Here is a 25,787-nt window from a genome sequence, read left to right on the forward strand (position 1 = left end):
CAAAACCATTTGAGTTCGGACAAACTCCCAGCTAACAATTTTTGGTTCCCAGAACGTTCTGGGAACGTTCCCTTTTGGGTAGCCAGGAAAGTTTTCATAACGTAAATAGAACGTTCCCTTTAGGTTCCCGTAACCTAAAGGGAACGTTCTATTTACGTTCTTAGAAAGTTCCCAGAAAGTTCTCTTAAGGTTCCCAGAACGTTTTCCTAACCTCTTTACTCAGATACCGCTGATGTCAGTAAACATCCAGCACTCCCGTCCCGAGTAGAGTATAAGCGGCATGGAAGACGAACAGATATGGACCTCAGTAATCAGTACTACAAACCATATGTCTTGTTTCAAACTATTGTTTAATCATTTAAAGATAATCAGAGCACATTTAACCATCATAAGGAGCATTGGATGAGATTGAATTATCCGTTAATATAAGATTTTCTTTATTATAACTACCATGTACCATATAATAACCCAGATCTTACGTTTCTTAAGCACCAAATAACAATGACTTCAACAAAATATTGGCTTTTAAGAATGCGAATTTTATTTTTACAGACATTAAAAATGAATAACATTTATTTGACTTTAATATTACATTCATTTCTTACCACTGAATTAACGATGATGTACGTGCTTCTCTCTTTTGGTCCATAAACAAAAACTTGGTTATTATCATGTTCTCTTCAATTACTTGTCAAATCTCCCTGAAATCACAATATTTACTCTCGAATATTTATTAATTATAAGTAATTATTCAATAAAGACATCAATAAACGAGTGTTAGTCAGTCAGTAAAACAAAGTGACCGTTAATTTTTAAATGCGAGTGCGCGGCTTTATATGGAACACAGGAGAAAAGCGTGTGCTGGACGCGCGTGCAGATCAGAGGCCCGCTGTAAAGAAACATACAAACAAGCCCAGTGTTTATGGTATGCATTTCAGACTATGCTTAACCTCGGCTTAATTTCAGCTATAAAATTGTAATTATATTATCATTATAATGCGATTTGACTACTTTGATGTCTACACTTTATTAAAAGCTTATTTCAGACATGAAATTCTGCAAAAATAGTTTGTTTATGTTTAAAAAAAATACACATTTCAGCATTAGAATAATCAGAAAAATCTGCAAAGGTTTAATTAGTTTACATGGTTATGACAACTAAAAATAACCTGCAGGGAACGTTCTGGGAACGTTCTCTCTAGGTTATAAAATAAAATCTAAAAATAACCTTCAGGGAACGTTACGGGAACGTTCTCTTTAGGTTATAAAAATACAACTTGAAAATAACCTCCAGGGAACGTTCTGGGAACGTTCTTTTTAGGTTATAAAATTAAACCTAAAAATAACCTGCAGGGAACGTTCCGGGAACGTTCTCTGTAGGTTATAAAAATAAAACTTTAAAATAACCTGCAGGGAACGTTCTGGGAACGTTCTTTTTAGGTTATAAAATGAAACTAAAAATTACCTTCAGGGAACGTTCTGGGAACATTCTCTTTAGGTTATTAAAAAAAATTACCTACAGGGAACGTTCCTAGAACATTCTTATTTGGTTCCCCAAAAAAAAAAACCCAACTGGGAACCAAATGGGAACGTTAGGGGAACGTTCTGTGTTTGTTGGGCTCTTCCTGTTTACTTTACAGCTTGCAGTGGTTACAGCTCGTACGTTCACAATGGAGCGGTTCGTAGAGTTTTATTTTGAACTTGGACTCAAAGTCTAAGACTATAAAAGAATAATAAGGATTTTTATGTCTCATACCTGACGGAAGTGTGAAAGATTCTGTTTCCTTAAACTAGTTTGTCATGCATTTCTTTTTCAACACATTTACAGGTAAATCCTAGTATTTTAAATTTGCGATTAATCATGTTTAATCACAGTCCATGACTGTGATTAACGCAATTAAATTTTTTAATCGATTGACAGCGCGCTCACACACACACACACACACACTGTAAAGCTCACTATTCTAAAATTATTGACTCAAAATAGGACAATATTGACTGAATAGTAATATTTGGAAGTTATTTGCCATTCATTTTATTATTATTAAATATTATTTTAATTGGCAACTATTAATAATTATTCAAAATATAATTACATAATTAATATAATGCTACATTTTCTCTAAAAATTTGTTTTTGAAATTTTTAAACAAATGCAAAAAAAAAAAAAAAAAAAAAATTTAAACAACCTGAAGTGTTCATGCACAAAATGAAGAGTTTCCTTTCTCAAAAATGAGGCCATCTGTAATGCTTCTTGAATGAGTTATCGTTTCATTGAAAATGCTATCTAACATGTTACCACATTCCGGTTCACGTCATGCACTTCAAAGGCCATTGTTTGTTTGTTTTCTTCCTGGACTGTGGGACACAATCACACTGTAGACAATGTATAGCATATTTATTGCCACTAGAACATTGGGGCTGGGTCACCGGGGCATTTGTCAGATGGCCAAGCTGAGTTGAGAGGCACAGAGGGGCTTACGACACCACAGGACACGCATGCCCATCCAAACCAGCAGTCTTTCAGAATGAAATGGGGCAACTGGGCCTCAATACCATTAATTTCATCCATGCAAATAAATAACAGATTGGCAACCATAGACAAATTGTAATGGTGTCTCGCTATACATTCTCCCACTGGCTAACTAGAAATGAGGTCACAACCTTGATTTACATTTTTGGAGCAATTAAACCAGATCTAAATGATGCTATTCTTCAGGTTCACTTTCGAAGAATGACGCCCGTTTTCTGATGCAAGCTTTCGCAGCTTTGCATAAGCATGGGAATGTGATGTCAGTTCATGTGCAGTGACTGTAAAGCAGTTCCTGCCCGTCCAGACACAAAGATTGTGGCGTTGCAGGATGCTTATACGTCACTTTTGTTTCACTCTGTTTGTAAGTGGAGGTCACTGGGTACAAATCCGCATACATCAGTCCTCAACGACTTCTCTCATTCACTACTTGACAAGGGCCCACAAAAACATTATTAGTAGGCTATTTTTGCTCATCTGGTTTCCAACAGAGATCTTCTTGTCAAAGAAAAAGCCCATGGAGATGAAGCTGCCCAGTGCACTTGTAAAAATGCCTGTCAAATCCCAGTGCGGCCTGTGCAACCATTTCCTGCTGGTGCAAAGGAACACACAAGTATGTAGACTTGTAACTTTAATGTGTATCTGCACCCATTTTTCTATTCATCTTCCTTTCTCCACCAGGTCCACAAAGATAAATGCAGTACTTGTACGCTTTGCCAGTTACAGCAGGTGACGGTGAGCATTTGACAGTGTCCTGTATCACAGCTGCCTCCCATACTCTTAAAATATCATCTTTATTTCTGTTTCTAATTAGAGCTTACCAAATGCTTGTCCTTCTGGGCATTGGTAACACGTGGCGACTACCACGGAAATACTAAAACTACATTTCCTAGTATCAGCAAAAAATAACCAAAGGCATCTCTCTGAGTCATCTTAACACTGGCCTCTCACCGCTAATTATGGAGACGTGTCCAGAAGGGTGGAGAGGGCATCACCCTGCTCAATTGCAGGGATTAAGAATCCAAATTAGAGAATAGTTAACATGCTCTTAAAGGCTCAGTGACAGAAGACATAAAATGTAGGTCTTAGACTGTTTACTATACTGTTTACTTTTAACACTGCGTGAACTTAAAGGGATAGTTCACCCCAAAATGAAAATTCTGTCAGCATTTTATTCACACTTGTGTCATTCCAAATCTGTATGACTTTCTTCTGTGGAACAAAAAAGAAGATATTTTCAAGAATGTTGGCAACCAAAGAGTTTTGGCACTTCTTCTGCTGAAGAAAGAACACCATACAGGTTTGGAATGACATAAGGCTGAGTAAAGTTAGACGGTGTTCCTATTATGCATACTTGTATGACAATACAACAGAATGCGTATCACCTAATCCAAATGACATTGGATTCACATGCATTTACAAAAGTAACCAGAAAAGGCCCTAGTTTTGGGACTTGTTTTATATATGCATTGAACTGCATCAGATTTGGCTAAATCAGATATTTTTTGATTGCTGTTTGGTGAACACGAAGAAGATGAATACCACATGTAGTACAGTAGTAATATGATGAAGTCAACAGTAATATTTCAGCACCAACATTGGTCAAAACAACTACACTGCATATCTACAAACTGAATAAAAGAAAACGTCTGGGGGCGTCTGAAAGATTTATGCATTTTCCAGGAGTACTACCATGACCTGTGCGGCAATAAGAGGATGAACTCAGTTTAACCTCATGAGATGGCTGCTAAGATAATTTGCATTCAGAAAGGTCGCTAGAGTCCAAGCCATTTTCTGTCTTCTGTACTGCAAAAGGTCCAGAGCACTGCAGAACTAAAAGGCTGCGATTGTGTGCAGTAATTAAGCGTTTTTAATGAGGCCTGAATCTTAATGTTTTAGCACGTAGAAAGAGAGAGGATGGGGTCATCAGGGAGTGATCCAAAGCCTGCCCCCCAAAAAACCATAAGTGATGTTCATCCAAACAGAAATACAAAATGTACCGCGTGGGTGTTTAGAACATTACTAAGCCCAAAGACCATTTCTTATCCACTGTTTTAAAACACAGATAACCAGCCATTCAACTACATGTTCAAACCAAGTCAGGTATTTACAAAAGACTAACAAAGCTCTGTCAGTAAGTGGCTGGCACGGCATTCGTGTGTTTAGGTATAGATTAGCTTTTGGCAGAGTACAGGGAATAACACTTGAGTCAATGCAAACACAGCATCATTAGCCCCAGAGGCCTACAGCAGGTTTTGGCAGATGCTAATCTTCCTGTCAACTAGAACATCACATGCTTAAACATCTCAATACAATAGCACAATGCCCTAGACTATTTATGATTATAATGAATATCTTATGTCTGTGTCAGAAGGTACAGTAAATCCTTTTTGTTCAGCTGAATGTCTGTCTATAGTAAAATGCAAATTAAAATTATGAAGCTGGTGATGTAGCCAAAACGTCAAGTTCAAGGCAAGCTGCATGCATTGATAAAGGATGATTGGGCTGTTTGCACCATCTGGTGGTGGATAATGCAACTACTATTAATAGTATTGTGTTTGCAATAATGGCTGTATTTATCTTTTTTTTTTTTTTTCTCACTGAAAGAGAATTTAAAAAAATACAAACACAGAAGTACTTTATATGTATATATTTATAGATTTCATTTAGATCACTTAAAACACAAACAATATGGATACAATAGTACAATAGATTTAGCCGAGAACAAGGTCTTTCTTAATATTAGATTCATTTGACCTCACTGATTCGGCTGTCAATCATAAAATATGATCTACTCCATAAATTATGTCAGCACAAATTTTAGCACTAATTTACAAGTGGCAAGCACACAATTCTCATTTTAACAAACAGACACAGTGAAGAATCTATACACACAAAAGAACATTTTTTCCCATGTTAATTCCCAGCAATTCTCTTTTTTTAAGGATAATCCCAATGTTCCTTATTTGAGAAACACAAGCAAAACAATTACTCTGAGTAAATCAATCATAAATCCAATCTTACGTAACCGCGCAGTTCAATTGAATACAACAATTTACGCAATATGATTTACACAGAAATTCATTCTGCTTGTGTTTCACAATAACGCTCGCACTCTAAATTACCAGTGACTCTCTAACACTCATCAGATGCGGATACTGGGAGATCATGAGTTCAGGGAGTTTTTAATCTGAAAATGTACATTAATTGTATGCAAAGCATAAATAATAATGGAATGTATGTTTTCTTAGCCTACCACAGAAAGAGTATGACACAATTTCATGTCTTGAGTTTTGCATTTCACTTAAACTCTCTTCTGTTTTCCTGTAATTCCCTGCATCCTTCAGTTGCAATGGGCTGTGGCTGGCTGCCAGGTGACAGTCATGACATCGTGAAGAAAAAAAAAACAACAACATTTTTTACTTTTCTAAAACTTTTCTTTAAAAAAAATCCCAATGGTGGAGGGGGAATGCAATGGCATTGTTTTGTCTGTCAAACAAAAAAACAAATGATCCTTTTAGCCTAATAAAGACAATCACAATGAAAGGTAAGAGTGGCATAGTGCAAGAAACAGGGAGGAGACAGAATCATCATTTTCAAACCTCAAACATAACAGAGCACAGTTAATACATGCCATGTGGATCATTATTCAAGACCAATATGAAGTACCATTAGAATATGGGGATGTAGTTGTCAATCTTAGCCCGATGTCTTTGAGCAATACACTCAGCAATCCACACAATGTTCCTGCACTCTTGCTCCTTCAACTTAACGTAGGCATAGAACACACTGAAATGGAACTGATTCAGGAAGGCCAGCTTATTGAGTTTCACCTGCAAACACATAACCCACATTTCAAACAGAGCCATTTGCTAACAACAAAAACATCATTGGATTATGATTTTCAGTGCAGAAACATTCTCTCTCTTTCACATTGAGCAAAAAGCTTTGTTCACCTCATGTTCAAAAAAGCGATCCTCGAGGGTTTTGTCTCCTGGGTTGCTGCCAGCACCCTCAAAGAGAAGCTTGTATTCCTGAAGCAACATGTACTCAATTTTAATCCTCACATCATTTTGGTGACCAAAAGTACCAGAGACACACACTATGTGAACTTCACATCAAAACAACTCTAAAGGAACAGTTCACACAAAACGAACATTCCGTCATTTAATTAAATTTTAGTTTACACTCATTTTGGTCTACACATATACTTACAGGGTAGTATTCAGCCACAGCTTTGACCTGCTCATAATCATCTGCACGGGCTAGCTGTGCAAGGCCCTCTGGGTAGAGTTTTCCACAGTGAGGGAAGAGTTTAGCTCGGTCTTCTTTGGAGAGCTCCGTACCAAAGGAGTTAATGGTAATGATGAAAGCTCTTCGGTCTGCCTCAAACTGATTCAAAAACAAATCTTTGCTTTAGTTCTTAAAACACTTAAATATGACAACTGCAATTATAATAACAATAAAAAAAAAATTTTTAAATCCTATTTCAGACTCAAAGTACATATACTTGATTTCACAGTTGTTTACTCACCTCCAGAATTGGGCACATGGTATCTGCGGTTGTGCCACCCAGTGAAGTGCAGAACTTGTAGAAAGCTTCTAGATAAGCCTGGAGACACAGAGAGGAGATCAACCACAAATTTCTTAGTTAAAGGTCTTTAGAAATAATTGTTTATATAAAAACTGATATAATAATAATAACTGTTGTAATACTGAGATTGCGCTGGTAACATGCCTAGCACTTTGTAATCCTACATACCTTATAGCTATTCTGTTGTTGTTGTTGTTGTTATTATTACTTATTTCATTTGTTCATCTTATCTTAGCATTTGTTAAGTATTTGTTAACTATTCATATTTAATGCAAATGAAATAAGCAAGTTGTATACTGTAAATAACTGTGTATGTGATGAATTAAAAAAAAAACTTGAATTTTGAATGAAAACAAGTGTTTAATGAGCTGAGTTTTTCTTTGTCAACAGCACCATAACACTAGAATTCAATAACATCTTGGTATGTGCCTATATAGAAACTGACTTTCAAAAATAAACATACACTGAAAAATATACAGAGTGGGAAGTATACAAGTGGGACAGTGTCAAAATTAGATCGCGAGCCGCACAAAGACAAATCAGCATGTTTCTGTGCTTATGCATACTTGTCATATCACATGAAAATTCCTAATGATTGTTTAAGATTTACATCCTAGTATATTCCATCACAAGGCTGACCTTGTAAAGAGTGTTGCGAATTATTTCAATGTTCATCTCATCCAAATCCTGCTCAGATATGCAGTCCTGAAAGAAAGCAGCTGAGAAAAACAGAAACAGCCATTAACTGTGATGTAGAAATAAGCACCTTGATATTATTTAGAACAATGTTTTTGAGGGGGTTTTTTTCACAAAATTTCTGAATGCTTAAAAAATACTGACAAGATTCCCAAGTCACTGACTTCCTTTGGCGACAAAACATGAAGTGAATGTGATTCATGTGTGAATTTTTCTATATCAGGCTGTCTTACCAAGTGGTGTATCCACCAGGATGGCATTATAGAGCTCTGCTGGAGTTTGGGCGATGTTAACAGCCTCCATCTGTTCAAAGCTGCCAAGCGGATGGCACTTGGGCACCAGCTCTGAAATGGCCCGCTGATGGAGAGTTCCAGTGATCAACAGGATGACGTTGTCAATCATATAGCTGTATCTGAAAAAGCAGTAAGATGGAAAAGAGCTTAATAATGAGTGCTGAGAGATGAAGTATTTTAAAACAACGTGATTAAGTCAAAAAATGCCAGCGAAAGCAAACAAAAATATTCTTGACTATGGATATTCACTAAACACAATACATTTGTAAATTACAGGAGCTCGATATTATATGTGACGCCTCATGCGGTGTGAATTTGAAGCGTGGTTTGCTTATACTCTTAGATGTTTGACTGCACTCACGTGATGAAATCCATGAAGCTGGCCAGAGGCTCATAAGACTGGTTCCTCATATGGCGGAACTCAACCACCATCTTCTCTTTGAGCTTGTCATCAATGACGGAGACAGTGAGGGGAGAGGCTTCATTGGCCAGGAAGCTTCCATAGTCAGTGCTCTGCAAGTGAAGCTTCAGGTCTGAAGAAAAGAAAACAAGAAAACCCTTTAATGACTAAAAAAAAAAAAAAAAAAAAGATTTTATCTGTAAACCCAAAGCCTCATTTTCAGTGTTAAAGGGTTATGTTCAGGCAGTGATTTCTATATTCATCTCGGAACTGTGTTTACACAATTTCCAGTTCCCTAAAACACAGACAAAAATTCCTAGTGAGTCACTTGCCATTGATTTTTAAAGGGAGAGACAAAATTAGCTATAACTTATTACATTTCTAAAAAATAATGCAAAAAATCTGGTTATTTTGAAAGGACTAATTTCATTGCAAAGTGGGAAATATTAGAATATAATGCAGCACAGCTTGAACAAATAAGCAAAGGATCAGTCTCAAGATTATAATCCTCAATACATTTTTTATTTTTCTTATTATTTATGAGTTTTGAGGTTTTAATACTTCAAATCTATGCAAAGAGGTATTAACAGTAAGTTAAACAGCATGGTTCCTGCCGGGTAATGTATCTGATTGCATTGATATAAAAAATTAAACAAAGTTTCTTCCTAAATTTTACAGGATACACAAAGTAGAAGGCAAACTGTCCAATAAAACTTTGTGCATAATTGTTTTTTTCTAATTAAAGCAAATATGTGCTTTAAATAATTAGGAGCTAGTTTGCTGACAGAGGAAAATTATACAAAGTCTGAAAATGTCCAGCATTCTCCATACAGCAGTATATGAGCGTTGGTTGAAGAAGAATCTGCCCTTCCTGCAGAAGTGACGTCATGATGTATCACATGACCAGCTCCTTTAACTACCATTTCTCAAATGAAACCTGCGTCTTTCATTTATATAAAATACGTAAATATTTACTATTTATCGCGAATATTTGCATAAAACGCTCCTTACCCGACTGAACATTTTTAAAAACGAGGCTGAAATAGAACGGTTAACCCGTCAGTCAGTCAGGTTAAACAGAGGCCTTATAATAATAATACTGTACTATACACTGTGCATAATTAAAATACATCCGTGGTCTAAACATTCGCGTACAATCACATAAAATGAGCGCGTAATAAACAGGTCAGAAAATAGCTGATACACTGAATGTGTTGCTGACAGCATCACAGTTAGCATGTGCATTTAAATGCTAGTAACGTTAGTGAAAAGTAACATAATATAATGATCACAGGACTTCAGTTGTTAACTTAATATTAGGTCTGAGGAAAATGAGGAATATATAAGAACATGAAACCTGATCTTCACCTGCTAAGAAGAATTTGAATGCTTGCTAAAAAACAAGCTAACTGACATTAGCTGGGCTGTGCTATAGATATATGACGATTTATCAGCGAGTTACAACAGCAATGATAAAATTCGGGTTTGCATCTTTAAACGACAATAAATGTCAATAACGACACGCAACTGTAAGTTATCTGAAAATATCACAAATAAAAGCGGACAGCTAGCAAATCAGCTAGCAGCCAACACACACATTCGACTCACCTTCCAGAGTTTCACACTGAACGAGATTTAAATAATCCGCCTGAGATAAAATACCAGCCTTAAAACCTCTCACCAGCCCCTCCAGATAACCATTATCCACATTAAAATATAATTCAGAGAACGGCATTGTAAGAAAATAACACTACCGGCGTACTAGCTTAAGAGAGAGATAGATGTAGCCCAATGCAGTCTTGAGTGATAGTGCTGCCCGATTCGTGAAGAATCGTTCTTCCGAGTCGGATCTTTTCAGTGAATTGTTCACAAAACTGGTCTGAATGATTCAATGAACCAGAATTACAGCTTGATTGTATGGCAGTTTAATCAATACACATACGAAGCACTTCGTTTTAACAAATTCACGTATATTTTTTACTCCAAAAATGTATGCATTTCAGTTTTTCAAAATTACTTTATTCTGAGCTGAATCCTAGCTGCTAAACTGGTACACTGCAAGACAATAACACAAAACTATAAACAATTATTAATTTCATTTGGAAACATCACTATTCGAACGTTTTAGACTAGAGCCGCGATGACGTAAAAGAATAGATGAGAATTGTCTTGAAGACAGAATCTTTCAAATGAACTGTTCAAATGAACCGATTCGAGAAAATGAGTCGGACTTCCCATAGCTGAATGAGGGAAGTTGCGGATACCCGGATACACAGACAGACAGACAGACACACACACACACTCATGTGATTGAGCATCTGACTAAAACCTTAAACACTGATCTCAGCCTGCCCAGTCCTACACAATCACGAAGAACCCAAGAGCTCTGTCTGGGCTGAGCAGAACCTCAAACTAAAGATTCCACATTTATTGTTTGTTTGTTGGTTGGTTTAATGTCAATGTGAATGCTTTCCTTTGGCAAAACAAATATATTTTTTTTCTTTCTTTCTAGTAGCTTACAGTGTATGGTATACACACCATCCTTACAAACCAACTAATATGTTTTTCTTCATTAATTAAAGGCCAATGGCTTTTGAAAGGCAGTGTGTATGGTGCACTCTGACCAGCTTCTGAAGGAGAAGTATAGCTACCATTAACATCATATCTGATGTAGCCAACCTATAAGATAAATGGAGAAGCTTGTCCAGATGATGCTGTTCACCAGAAGATTATTAATTAATGTACATTTTCACATGAACAATGATCAGATTTCTGTGAAGTCATTACTACCCTCTGATAAATTATTTTTGCTGCAGAATTAAATGTTGATAAAGTGTGTTTTCAGCGGAAACGCTCAGTCCATTATTTCTTCAAATATGCCATTTATATGTTCCAGAGAGCAGGATATGAACTCAAATCAACTTAATTTAATACTAGTCAGCTAAAAGCATGTTATATTTTTAAATATCACCAAATATTTGTTGATGAGAAATTGTCTGATGATGGCTTGTTAAGCATTACATACACACAATATTTATTTGTTTGTTTATTTATTATAAAAAAAAGAGAGCTTCACCATACAGCTGTGTCTACGCCATAGCCTTTATAGACCAGTCTTTAAATATATTCATATATATATATATATATATATACTTGACCTGTTTGTTTCATATAAAATGCTCTAACACAGGCTTCTGTTAATTACACATTCTGGTTGCCACTTATAAACAATTCAAACCAATCTGACCTACAAAGACAAGTACTGAACTTCATACTCATAAACAATTTATTTCCTCACAAATGGATGCTGTATTGCGTCATCAGCGCTAAAACTGCAAGCTGGAGTCATCAGCTGATTGGAGCTGTATTAGCTTCATAATGAAGTGTTTACTGGTCAGTACTGAGCTTTAACTAGACCTATGGGGAGCCTGACGTATAAATGAAGAGTTTATTTGCAAAAACAGATAACTCCGTTTTTTGATATTTTCAAAAATCATGTTTTTTGTTATGTTATCATGTTTTTATTGTGTTTTATTTTGTTTGTTAGCTGTATTTGTTAGTTATTTTTTTACCTAATCAAAATAACTCAACTGCAGTTTGATTGAGATTAATTGGAATGCACAATGAAATAAAAAAAGATTTTTGAAAATCAGTTACCTGTTTTTGCAAATGAACTCTTCAAATGTAGTTAGCCTGAAATGCCTAGTGCAAGAATTCAAGCCTTTAACCCATTACTTTACCAAATATGTTTTTCAGCAATTCATGTCTAATTATTTCATTATTTTTTTATTTTTTTATTTGGTGGCAATGCGATGTTATTTTTAAAAGAAAATTATATCCAATTATAAATAATGTATAAACATAAAAACTGAATGTGTAAATAGTAAAACTGTATGTATGCCTTGCTGCAATATAAAGAAGCCAAAAAAACAAAAATAAACAATATTTAACTAAAATGCAGCACCATGTTTCATATACTTACTGAGCTATACTAAGTAGCAATGCATTTTTGATACTTTCCATGTAATTTCATACATTTAACTTAAGTTGAAAATGTCAAACTCTGAAATAGCTTTCACCATCCTAAAGGAAATTCTATATATTCCCCTTTTCCTGTGTTGATGTGTTGAGTGCGTGGGCTTATTTGTGTGTCAGTGTTTGTGTGGGAGTTAAGTGGTTGTGCAAGGTACAAGAGACCACACCTCCATTCACTGATCAGGACCATGTGTCCCTCGTGTGTCCCACCTCAAGGAGCCTTATAAATCACAGAGTCCAGTCCAGACCCTCAGTCTTCGACACAGAACCCTGCAGGTAAGTCAGACATACTTTACTTCTACATGTGCATGTGCAAACAGATCCGCTCACATACTGTATGGCAAATACAAACCAATGCATATACAAAATACAATATACAATCGTTCTGTCTACATTCTCACAAACATAAACACAATTTCAAACATTTAACTTCAATCTGAGTGTTTCTTGACTGCACTCTCTTTTTTCAGTGAATACAACTGGATCACTGAAAGTGTGGCTGAAGTTTATCTTGTTTTTGGGTTTCAATGAAAATGATGCTGAACATAGCGATCATCAGCTGTTTTTTGATGAATGTCATGGTGATGGCATCACATCCAAACCTGAGACGTAGTGAAAACTCCTTTGCTCTATCTGACACAGGTAAGGTTTCTAGATTTATGTTATTTTCCACAAACATGGAGTGTATCTTTTTCTGTTGATAATTTCAGAGATAGTCCTTTCTTTTAAAAATGTTTTTTTTTTTTTTTTTTGTTAATACAGTTGTGATTTGAGACAGTACAAATGTTTACACATATCTTATATGGGATCTATAAAATCTATAAAAATCTTATTCTAAAATGTGTGCAAAATCAATACATTTCAAATATTATATTATATTCGGATAATAAAGTGAATATCATTTACATTATGATTTATTCATTATGGAAGTACACTATATTTTTGTAAATCCTGTGTTACATTATATGCTAAATTAATGAATTTCAAATTTATGTAATGGACTGCTTGTCATTTTTTGTGTTTGGTGCATTTGCGTTTTGTACATCATAGACTTACTACCTGAAGTGGAGCACCTTGAAACAAACTCAGCAGAAGAAAAACTGCTAGAAGACCTTGGATCCTATGATGAGGTGAGTAACTGACATTTAGCATACGCATTTAATATCAAGTGACTTTACGTGTCTCCAGGTCATACTCATGACTGTAAAAATGACAGTGCTAAAATTATTTAAAAATATTTATTTTATTTAAATCATCCTGTTTTTATTTTTATATGATCTGTTTTCAATTTTAATATGCTATTTTTTGCATTTAAGCATTAAACTCTAAGGCATAGCCCAGTGATACACAAATAGATAAGGTGGTGACTTGGATGCTCGGATTTACCTGGACATAATACTTATACTTAAAATGTTGAGCACCACTGCTTCAAGCTATAAAATTGAACTCTGAGATGGTGGCAAGGCAATTTATTTCTGAAACATTAAAAACAACGGTAAGTTGACCAATGTGCTGTTCAGATTCTAAAACATACAACACACATCTGTTATACAGCACGGACGTCAAACCATTCAACATAAAAAAAAAACACAATAAGGTTCCAACAACGAGTCACTGAGCAGCATTCTGCCAAAAAAGAGGTAAGTCTTTAAAAGAGACTTAAATGACACCAATGTGGAGGCGGTTCTTATGTGCAAAGGCAAACTGTTCCAGAGCTACGGGGCCGACACTGCAAAAGCATGGTCCCCCACAGTTTACGGCTTGACCTATGGTAAAGTATTTTTGTTTCTTTTTGTTGCCACAGGATCTGAGTAAAGCTGTACAGCTGCAGAGAAGAGGTACACGTTCCCCTAGCCGCTGCATCCCTCATCAGCAGTCCTGCTTGGGCCATCACCTGCCTTGCTGCAACCCCTGTGATACCTGTTACTGTCGTTTCTTCAAGGCCTTCTGCTACTGCCGTAGCATGGATCACACCTGCAAACATGAATATGCATAGAGCCAAATTCTACTCCGAAATGACTAATTGTGGCTTTACATTTACAGTTTTACAGCTCTAGAATGTATATGTGGATAGTGTAAATATACAGCCTCACACTATCCACAGGGAAGTTTGTTACAATATAACAAATATAATGGTTAATAATAAAGCTGCACAAAGCATAAAGAGTGCACCTTGGCTCTTAAGATTTCAGATTTGTATTGCTGCAGTTTTATGGTGCAATTTTATTGCGATTTTAATGTCAAAATCTACTCTTATTGTCATATATTGTATATATATATGCATTCCATAAACTCTGATTATTGCAAATGTGTAACTTGTTAAATAAAAAAGGTATCAAATGACCTGACATCAAAATTGAGCTGTGAACAACTGCATACATACACTAAGAGCAAGAAGAAAAACCAATTAATTTATGCTTTACAAAAGGTTACCAAAAACACTACAGTATATATTGGGTGGTTCTTACATGGAAAGCTACATCCTAGTGAGTAGGGAAATGAGTGGATAATGAATGGAAATACAGTAAGCGTGCAAAACTTTTAGAAAAAGCATACACTTCATAAAATTAGAGGCAAATAGTTGCTATTTTGAGGCTAAAATTTAGGTTAAAATATAATGCATTTTTGAGTAATTCCATTTGAATGTTATTTCACAGTTTTGATGTCTTCACAATATTCTAAAATGGGGGAAATAATACTAGTAAAGAATACTGGATAAATTACCTGTTAATACAATTACTTTTCAGTATAGCCATTATAATATATTGAAAAGTAGTCGTGGGCAGTCGTGGCCTAATGTTTAGAGAGTCAGACTTGTAACTCACGGTAGAGTCTTGGTACCGGCAGGGATTGTAGGTGGGGGGAGTGAATGTCCAGCTCTCTCTTCCACCTTTAAAACTATGACTTGAGGTGAGACCCTTGAGCATGGCACCGAACCCCCAACTGCTCCCCGGGCCCACTGCTCCGGGTGTTTGTTCACGGTTTGTGTGTGTGTGTTTGTTCACTACTCACTGCAGTGTGTGTGTGTGTGTGTGTGTGTGTGTGTCTGTGTGTGCATTTGAATGGGTTAAAAGCAGAGCACAAATTCTGAGTATGGCACACCGAACTTGGCCACATATCATGCCCTTTCCTTTCCTGTACTTATAATGATTAATCCAACACATTTGAACCAAAGGTCATGTCACACATCTTTATTGATGAAACTAAAGACAGTATCCATGGCTGCTTTAGTTAGCAGCAATGGTCTGGTCAATCCAGGCACGGAGCTTGGTGACACGGGCATAGACAGCAGGGGTGGAAGTGGAACAGGTGCTGCTTCCCCAGGACACGATACCAACCAGATTCCAGGCTCCATTCTTCTCACAGACCAGAGGACCACCAGAATCACCCTGGGAGTCACAAAGTAGAGTTTGTAATTAAAATATTTACTTACACATGTAAGAAAATTTTTTAAATAAAGATCATATATTTATTTGGGACAGCTCACCATGCAAGAGGAGACACCAGAGGCTCCAGCACAGATCATCAGATCAGTGATGTTGGATCCCCAGTGACGCTTGCAATCGTCATTGGTCAGCAGAGGCAGAGCGGCCTGCTGGAGCAGGGCAGGGGTATCAGGAGCTGAAAGGGCAGATTGGCAGAATTTTAAAAGAAAATAAATCAAGACAGAGAACAGATCCAATTCAGGCTAAACTACAAAAAATATTAACAAAAAAAAAAAAAACTTTGAAAAAAATGCAAAATGATAAAAATGCTGAAATGCAGTAGTATTCTGAAACTCACCATTGTGCCTGGTCAGGCCCCATCCAGAGGTCACACACTTCATGCCTCCAGGGAAGTTGTCGGAGGTTCCAGGGAGGCACACGGGAGACACGTGAGTGTTGAGCTTAGCGGCAGAGGCCAGCTTGATCAGGATGATGTCGTTGTTGATGGTGAAGCTGTTGTAGTTAGGGTGCTTGATGGACTGTGGGAAAAGGATACAGACACGTAAGCATTCAGATTTTCAAGTAGCAATCATCTGTGGGAACGCTCTCTTCAGTTTCCTGTTAAAAGACTGTCTCCAGTGATTCAGGTACGATATACTAGCGCTGCAGCTCTTTTTAACAGCGGTGAATCTGCTGCTGAATCTTCAGCGAAAAGAAATCAAGTATATAGAATGGCTTTCACTAGATGGTTCTCTGAATGAATAGTTCAAAAAGGTTCCAGATTGTTTTATTTTTTTATAAAGTCTTTACTGAACTATATCGATTAGATCCATTAGTGAATCAACACCTGACTTACATAATTACTGAAATGGAAGTTGTCATTATTAGTAGCCCATATTGTTATTGGCAGGAGTCTATGAACTGTAGATAGGAAAATCATGACATTTGGTACACTGATTGAAGTAGTCCTGAATAGTAATTTTGAATATTTCCAGTGAATGAAGATTGTTTCGTGAAAGCATCATTACTCACTGATTGTCCATATGATATGTTTTTAAAAATACACATTTTATGTATAGTTTTTATTAATTGATGAAATTATTTTGCTATATATTTATGTAGTGAATTTGGATGGAAGCTCCCCCACTGCCAGAATCCTGTAGGAAATATTATTCGGTATAACAGATATTGAGAGTCTACACACCTTTCCAACACTAATGGTCTGAATGGCCTCAGCATTAGATGAGCGATCATGCTCACCCAGGATGACGCGGTGAGAGGTTCTGTAAAAAAAATAAAAATAAAAATAGGATAATCAAAATTTTATAACCCAAAATCTTTTAAAAGTTTAAAAATCCCAATAGATTCCTACAGGCTAAACATGAAGTGAAGTTACAGGTTTAGTCTTTAATACTGTCTTACCTCACATTGCAGTGAGCAGCAGTCACAACCCACCACTCATTGATCAGGGAGCCACCGCAGAAGTGGAAGCCAGTGGAGTCCTGTAATAAATTTAAAATGATGTAATAATTTAATAAACCTTTTGAGTTAGCATTTAAAAGCTATTGTTATTGACACAGATTTTACCTGCAGAGACACCTGCCAGGGCCAGGAGTGAGGACGTGCCTCCTCACCATTCACAATCCTGGAGTAGCCAGTAATAACAGGACGGATGGCAGGAACGCCACAGCCTGACAGAGCAAAAAATAGAATCAAAGCAGTTTAGCAGATTCATGTGTTCTACAATATAATAAAAGATAGCCAGTTGTAAAATCTGTTATTAGAGTATCTTATTATTAAAAATAAAAAACAGGATTGTACCATAGGCTGCACCAAAGAAGGCGAGACAGGAGAGGATCCACAAGAAGGCCATTGCTGCACTTGAATGTTGTCTGCTCCTTTGAGGGCTTTATATATTCTGTTCTCATTCATATGCTGGACATCTTATCTCGCCACTGTGGGATATTGTGCACCTTGCAAGCAAGAGTTTTTTTCCATCCCTGCAAAAGATAATGCCTCCACCACCTGGTTGCTTTAAATCAGCTTTTTAATATAAGTCTTTCAGCTATGAATTCCATTTAAATTTATGCATTTGACAGCAACTAAAACTGCACTGAAAGTAATCATTTCATCAGTTCATTCCCTGGGAGTCAAACCCTTAACCTTGTCATTGCTAGCACCGTACAGTACTGTTGGAGCTACAGAAATACTACCAAATACCTATTGAAGACTGAATGCTGCTAATTTTCCCAGAAAATTGATTGAAAATCGCTCTAATACTGTGAAATACATTTCTTAGAAAAGCTGTACTAGGAAGACTGATAACCTCAATTTTGCATGAATGATTATAGTTGATAATACTTGTGTGGTGGAAATGGCCGTGAGTTTCGTTATTTTGTGTAATATCCTCTGTTAATTAGACTGCACAAAAAACTTCCTATAAGGTTAATTAGAGGATTTTAGATTTGTATTTTGCATCTGTCAAATAAGCTTATTGAATGAATTCAGCTCTCTTTTATTTTTGTTGCATAACAAAAGTCATCGTGTCGTGTTTACTGCAGTAACCCTGACCTGAATGATTGTATTTCCATTCACACTGATAAAGTGTGTTCTCGGTTTCAAGGCCTCTGTGTCCACATCTGCACTGATTCCCAGGTCCTGCAAATCTCTTCACCTAGCCTATTACCTATATGTACATCAGTGCAGCTGTATGTACTGTAACTGTACGTAATCACAGTAGATGCATTCTGCAACTCATATACTTTGTACTGGATATCAAATATTCTAAAATCCTAATATTATGACATTTTATTTAAAGAGGAACTGAGCTTGGTGGACTTTTTATATTTATTTATTTATTTTTATTCATTTGACATTTTGTATTCATTTTCAAATGTATATTTATTCATGTGGTGCTCATTTCCATTCATAGAGATTTGAATAGAATGGAAATGCAGCAGTGACATTCGAAATTCATTCCAAGGATGCATGTAATATTGCTTAGTGGAGAGATTGTGAATGCCATTAAATTATCTTTTTTTCCAATGTTTTAAGATTTATTAGATTTACAATGGTATCATAAATGGCTTCTTTGTGCTTTTATGTTGTTAATTGCATAACAAAAATTTGGAACCTATATGATCAAGTGTCAATTTTGGAGCTGTCCAAAGATATTGTATTTTAAGTGGTAAGAGTGGTTATACAGTGTAATTTGTTAGTATTCAGTAACATTGATTCAAATATTCTATGCTTTAAAGCAATAACAGTATATTTATAAAAAGATAGACAATTTTGTATGTACAGGTATATTATGTGCAAATTCAAAGTGTAAACTAAGTAAGTATGTTAGATAAAAAAGCGTATAAATAGTGTTGTGTGTTCCACGTTTATTGTCAAGTTTTCATGAGATGGATTGCTTGAGGGAAGAAACTGTTCCTGTTCCTGGTCGTTCTGGTGCTCAGAGCTCTGTAGCACCGACCAGACGGCAACAGTTCAAAGAGGGAGTGTGCTGGATGTGAGGGGTCCAGAGTGACTTTGCCAGAGTGTATATACAGTGGGGCAAAAAAGTATTTAGTCAGCCACCAATTGTGCAAGTTCTCCCACTTAAAAAGATGAGAGAGGCCTGTAATTTTCATCATAGGTATACATCAACTATGAGAGACAAAATGAGAAAAAAAAATCCAGAAAATCACATTGTAGGATTTTTAAATAATTTATTTGCAAATTATGGTGGAAAATAAGTATTTGGTCAATAACAAAATTTCATCTCAATACTTTGTTATATACCCTTTGTTGGCAATGACAGAGGTCAAATGTTTTCTGTAAGTCTTCACACACTGTTGCTGGTATTTTGGCCCATTCCTCCATGCAGATCTCCTCTAGAGCAGTAATGTTTTGGGGCTGTCGCTGGGCAACACGGACTTTCAACTCCCTCCAAAGATTTTCGATGGGGTTGAGATCTGGAGACTGGCTAGGCCACTCCAGGACCTTGAAATACTTCTTACAAAGCCACTCCTTCGTTTGCCCGGGCGGTGTGTTTGGGATCATTGTCATGCTGAAAGACCCAGCCACGTTTCATCTTCAATGCCCTTGCTGATGGAAGGAGGTTTTCACTCAAAATCTCACGATACATGGCCCCATTCATTCTTTCGTTTACACGGATCAGTCGTCCTGGTCCCGTTGCAGAAAAACAGCCCCAAAGCATGATGTTTCCACCCCCATGCTTCACAGTAGGTATGGTGTTCTTTGGATGCAATTCAGCATTCTTTCTCCTCCAAACACGACAAGTTGAGTTTTTAACAAAAAGTTCTATTTTGGTTTCATCTGACCATATGACATTCTCCCAATCCTCTTCTGGATCATCCAAATGCTCTCTAGCAAACTTCAGACGGGCCGGACATGTACTGGCTTAAGCAGGGGGACACGTCTGGCACTGCAGGATTTGAGGCCTTTGTTACTTTGGTCCCAGCTCTCTGCAGGTCATTCACTAGGTCCCCCCGTGTGGTTCTGGGATTTTTGCTCACAGTTCTTGTGATCATTTTGACCCCACGGGTGAGATCTTGCGTGGAGCCCCAGATCGAGGGAGATTATCATTGGTCTTGTATGTCTTCCATTTTCTAATAATTGCTCCCACAGTTGATTTCTTCACACCAAGCTGCTTACCTATTGCAGATTCAGTCTTCCCAGCCTGGTGCAGGTCTACAATTTTGTTTCTGGTGTCCTTTGACAGCTCTTTGGTCTTAGCCATGGTGGAGTTTGGAGTTGGACTGTTTGAGGTTGTGGACAGCTGTCTTTTATACTGATAACGAGTTCAAACAGATGCCATTAATACAGGTAACGAGTGGAGGACAGAGGAGCCTCTTAAAGAAGAAGTTACAGGTCTGTGAGAGCCAGAAATGTTGCTTGTTTGTAGGTGACCAAATACTTATTTTACCAAGGAATTTAACAATTAATTCTTTAAAAATCCTACAATGTGATTTTCTGGATTTTTTTTTTTCTCATTTTGTCTCTCATAGTTGAGGTATACCTATGATGAAAATTACAGGCCTCTCTCATCTTTTTAAGTGGGAGAACTTGCACAATTGGTGGCTGACTAAATACTTTTTGCCCCACTGTATATATATATATATATATATATATATATATATATATATATATATATATATATATATATATTTATATATTTATAAAAAGTAACTTTTATATACTATTAGATATACTATTTTATATACTATTACTATAGATTACAAATTATTGATAGGTGGCAATGTTAATATCAATTAATGATATTAAATATCAATTAATATCATCAGTTTTTTCTTTTTTATGCACTTGCATGTAAGTATACATTAAATACAAGTAAATGATTATATCTTATTTTAGTTTCCACTGTCATTTATTAAATGTTATTGATTGATTGATTGATTGATTGATTTTTGAAATTCATTGTCATTTATGTTCACTAAATGCTCCAGACATACTAGCTATAATAGACTACTTTATATCACTTTATATCATATTATTGTATATGCAAATTCCACAGTTATTTTCAAAAAAAAATTTCTGGTTGATTTGTAGTTGATTTAGGTCAAAGACGAAAAAGGGTTTTCAAGTGTCAAAACAATAAGTGTAATACAGCTTTGAATTGTAATTGTTGTTTTTAAATACATTAGAAAGTGTCCTGTTTGATTAAATAGTTTTTATTCCTGTGCAAAAAAAATAAATATTATATATTTTTACCATGATTTACAGAAAACAGCCACTAACTTGTCATTCAGTGTAACAATCTTGTCAGGCATATTTACCACAAGAATCAGTTTATGACATATTAAAAGACTAGTTTTACCCCAAATACTACTTTTAATTTTACATTTTTAAACTTTGCCACTATCCCATTTTGGCCATTTGTCAGCAAGAAATGTTTACTCATTTAAAATGCAATAAAATTTAGTATGCTCACTTATTCTTTTATATATTTTACGTGCAGGTCAGAATAAGTATGTTGTTGAAATTTTTACATACAACCCGAATTCCGGAAATGTTGGGACGTTTTTTTAAATTTGAATAAAATGAAAACTGAGCCAATATTTTATTCACAACAGAGCATAGATAACATAAAAAAAAACATTAAACTGAGAAATTTTACATTTTTATGCACAAAATGAGCTCATTTCAAATTTAATGCCTGCTACAGGTTTCAAAATAGTTGGGAAGGGGGCATGTTTACCATGGTGTAGCATCTCCTCTTCTTTTCAAAACAGTTTGAAGATGTCTGGGCATTGAAGTTATAAGTTTCTGGAGTTTTGGTGTTGGAATTTGGTCCCATTCTTGCCTGATATAGGTTTCCAGCTGCTAAAGAGTTCGTGGTCGTCTTTGACGTATTTTTCGTTTAATGATGCACCAAATGTTCTCTATATGTGAAAGATCTGGACTGCAGGCAGGCCAATTCAGCACCCGGACTCTTCTACTACGAAGCCATGCTGTTGTAATAGCTGCAGTATGTGGTTTTGCATTGTCCTGCTGAAATAGACGTTGTCTGGTGGGGAGCATATGTTGCTCTAAAACCTTTATATACCTTTCAGCATTCATAGTGCTTTCAAAAACATGCAAGCTGCCCATACCGTATGCACTTATGCACCCCCATACCATCAGAGATGCTGGCTTTTGAACTGAACGCTGATGACACGCTGGAAGGTCTCCCTCCTCTTTAGCCTGGAGGACATGGCGTCCGTGATTTCCAACAAGAATGTCAAATTTGGACTCTGGTCTGACCATAGAACACTTTGAAACAGTCCATTTTAAATGAGCCTTGGCCCACAGGACACGACTGTGCTTCTGAACCATATTCACATATGGCTTCCTTTTTGCATGATAAAGCTTTAGTTGGTATCTGCAGATGGTGCGGCGGATTGTGTTTACCGACAGTGGTTTCTGGAAGTATTCCTGGGCCCATTTAGTAATGTCAATGACAGAATCATGCCGATGAGTGATGCAGTGTCGTCTGAGGGCCCGAAGACCACGGGCATCCAACAAAGATCTTTGTCCTTGTCTCTTACGCACAGAGATTTCTCCAGTTTCTCTGAATCTTTTGATGATGTTATGCACTGTAGATGATGAGATTTGCAAAGCCTTTGCAATTTGACGTTGAGGAACATTGTTTTTAAAGAATTCCACAATCTTTTTACGCACTCTTTAACAGATTGGAGAGCCTCTGCCCATCTTTACTTCTGAGAGACTCTGCCTCTCTAAGACATCCCTTTTATAGCTAATCATGTTACAGACCTGATGTTAATTAACTTAATTAGTTGCTAGATGTTCTCCCAGCTGAATCTTTTCAAAATTTCTTGCCCTTTGTTGCCCCCGTGCCAACTTTTTTGAGACCTGTAGCAGGCATCAAATTTGAAATGAGCTCATTTAGTGGATAAAAGTGTAAAATTTCTCCATTTAAAAATTTGTTATGTTCTCTATGTTCTATTGTGAATAAAATATTGGCTCGTGATTTGAAAGTCTTTTAGTTTTCATTTTATTCGAATTTAAAAAACGTCCCAACATTTCCCGAATTCGGGTTGTTAATATAAACGTATTATATTAACTGAATGACAAAGGAACATTATTTCACCCACATTTTGACATTTTATTCTCCCAAACTTAAGGAGACACTTTACTCGCATTTAGTATGCTTTCCTTGTATATAAAATCACTTTTGTAAATTTTCTTTGAATGCAGACATTTAAATGTCTTTGACCCAGTTATTGAAATGATGCAATAAGATTAATCACTCTAACATACTGAATGTCCATTGTCCACTGTACATTGCTTTCTCAAAATACAACTTTATTGATAAGCATTATAACCAAGAACTACTGTATAAACCTTGTGCTTTAGTTAGCAGCAATGGTTTGGTCAACCCAGGAACGGAGCTTGGTGACACGGGCGTACACACCAGGTGAACTGGTTGAGCAGACACTGCTTCCCCAGGACACGATTCCAACCAGAGTCCAAACTCCATCCTTCTGACAGACCAGAGGACCACCAGAGTCACCCTGAAACATGCAAAAGTAAGTCAGAACTTCACAGTCTTCAAGAACTTCAAGAACGAATAGACAGGTAAACTGCGAAATCAATAGAAATTCACCATGCAAGAAGAAGCACCAGAGGCTCCAGCACAGATCATCAGATCAGTGATGTTGGATCCCCAGTGACGCTTGCAGTCGTCATTGGTCAGCAGAGGCAGAGCGGCCTGCTGGAGCAGGGCAGGGGTATCAGGAGCTGAAAGGGCAGATTGGAACATGCATTTGAAAAGGTTTCAACATCAAAACTAATTTATTTTATCCTAAAATATAAAATAAATATATTAAATATAATATAAAAATGTAAATGCAAATTCAATTGTACCGTTGTACTTGGTCAGGCCCCATCCAGAGGTCACACACTTCATGCCTCCAGGGAAGTTGTCGGAGGTTCCAGGGAGGCACACGGGAGACACGTGAGTGTTGAGCTTAGCGGCAGAGGCCAGCTTGATCAGGAGGATGTCGTTGTTGATGGTGAAGCTGTTGTAGTTAGGGTGCTTGAAAACCTTTATGAAGAGGATACTCATATTTAGTGGGAGCAATTGTACCATTTTTTTGTTAAAACATTGTCTCAGTGGTTTAGGTGTGATACAGAATATACCTTGCCAACAGTCATGGTCTGAATGGGCTCAGCATTGGAAGAACGATCATGCTCAGCCAGGATGACACGATGAGAGGTCCTGATAAAAGAAGAAAATTGCACAGAATTCTGAAGAGACATGCATATTCTGAAATAAAGGTTGGTATAATAATAATAATAATAATGAAAGTTTATTCATTAATACTGTCTTACCTGACATTGCAGTGAGCAGCAGTCACAACCCACCACTCATTGATCAGGGAGCCACCGCAGAAGTGGAAGCCAGTGGAGTCCTTAAATGAGATGTTAGATTTGTTTATTTATGGATGTTTTTTTTAATGTTTGTTTTATTAAATATCTCTATCATCTATATGTCATTTGTTAATGAAGATGTCTGTACCTGCAGAGACACCTGCCAGGGCCAGGAATGGGGCACTGCCTCTTCACCATTCACAATCCTGGAGTAGCCAGTAATAACAGGAGGGATGGCAGGAACGCCACAGCCTTGAGAATAAATAAAAAAAAAATAATAATAATATATATATATATATATATATATATTTGTGTGTGTGTGTGTGTGTGTGTAGAAATTTTCATATTTTCATATAAATCTAAGCATGTTCTTCTTCCCTTGGCTGGTATGTAACAGCCAAGTACATACTTGGGAAAAAAACCACAACATACCATAGGCTGTTCCAATGAAAGCAAGGCACGACAGAATCCAGATGAAAGCCATTTTTTTATCTGGCTCCCTCACCAACTCTCGGAGGTTTATATAGCTGACCTTCTCATACGTTTACAAATATTGCAACATGCATGAGTCATTCTTGTAATTCGCTGACATGTTTACTTTGACTTTTCCAAAGCTTTTGCCAAACAAAATTATTAACCATTTTGGTGACCATTGGCTTTACAGTGCAATAAAACAAAATACTTCTCAAAACAATTCTTAAAATATCTTCTTTTGTGTTCCACAGAAGAAAAAAGTTGGAACAACATGGTGGTAAATGACGACAGAATTTAAATTTTTAGGTGAACTATCTCTTAAACTATTTGTTTATTTAGCACTTAAAAGAGTCAAATTAAATGTGGCTAATATTTTCAGCAATTTATTATTTGAAATATTATTTGAAATATTTTTTTCTAATAGAAAGCATGAACAACA

General features: G+C 36.4%; 3 protein-coding genes across 4 annotated transcripts; 1 reads left to right on the top strand and 2 right to left on the bottom strand.

The window, feature by feature from the left end:
• Positions 1-5,165: 5,165 nt before the first annotated feature.
• atp6v0d1 (ATPase H+ transporting V0 subunit d1) lies at positions 5,166-10,346 on the bottom strand. 2 transcript variants are annotated; one of them, XM_058783612.1, is made up of 9 exons: positions 10,122-10,346; positions 8,475-8,646; positions 8,054-8,232; positions 7,764-7,843; positions 7,065-7,142; positions 6,746-6,922; positions 6,487-6,564; positions 6,200-6,363; positions 5,166-5,897 (listed from the first exon to the last, which is right to left on the bottom strand). In XM_058783612.1, exons 1-8 carry the CDS (start codon positions 10,246-10,248, stop codon positions 6,202-6,204), a joined length of 1,053 nt encoding a protein of 350 aa, XP_058639595.1. In that variant the 5' UTR covers positions 10,249-10,346; the 3' UTR covers positions 5,166-5,897; positions 6,200-6,201. The 2 variants fall into 2 exon arrangements, with proteins under 2 accessions (XP_058639595.1, XP_058639594.1); XM_058783611.1 differs by having other exon boundaries at positions 5,166-6,019.
• Positions 10,347-12,560: 2,214 nt separating this feature from the next.
• agrp (agouti related neuropeptide) lies at positions 12,561-14,800 on the top strand. The gene is made up of 4 exons (XM_058782820.1): positions 12,561-12,824; positions 13,019-13,190; positions 13,599-13,678; positions 14,353-14,800. The coding sequence occupies exons 2-4, from the start codon at positions 13,076-13,078 to the stop codon at positions 14,542-14,544; spliced, it is 387 nt and encodes a 128-aa protein (XP_058638803.1). The 5' UTR covers positions 12,561-12,824; positions 13,019-13,075; the 3' UTR covers positions 14,545-14,800.
• Positions 14,801-15,731: 931 nt separating this feature from the next.
• On the bottom strand, positions 15,732-25,391 carry LOC131543847 (serine protease 53-like). Its single transcript, XM_058781662.1, has 15 exons — positions 25,307-25,391; positions 25,023-25,126; positions 24,836-24,915; positions 24,644-24,722; positions 24,368-24,548; positions 24,108-24,241; positions 23,863-24,015; positions 21,740-21,759; positions 17,795-17,871; positions 17,561-17,664; positions 17,396-17,475; positions 17,178-17,256; positions 16,332-16,512; positions 16,036-16,169; positions 15,732-15,937 (listed from the first exon to the last, which is right to left on the bottom strand). Exons 1-15 carry the CDS (start codon positions 25,356-25,358, stop codon positions 15,776-15,778), a joined length of 1,620 nt encoding a protein of 539 aa, XP_058637645.1. The 5' UTR covers positions 25,359-25,391; the 3' UTR covers positions 15,732-15,775.
• Positions 25,392-25,787: the final 396 nt, after the last annotated feature.

This window comes from Onychostoma macrolepis, chromosome 07 (genome assembly GCF_012432095.1).
Source record: "Onychostoma macrolepis isolate SWU-2019 chromosome 07, ASM1243209v1, whole genome shotgun sequence".
Classification (NCBI taxonomy): Eukaryota; Metazoa; Chordata; class Actinopteri; order Cypriniformes; family Cyprinidae; genus Onychostoma; species Onychostoma macrolepis.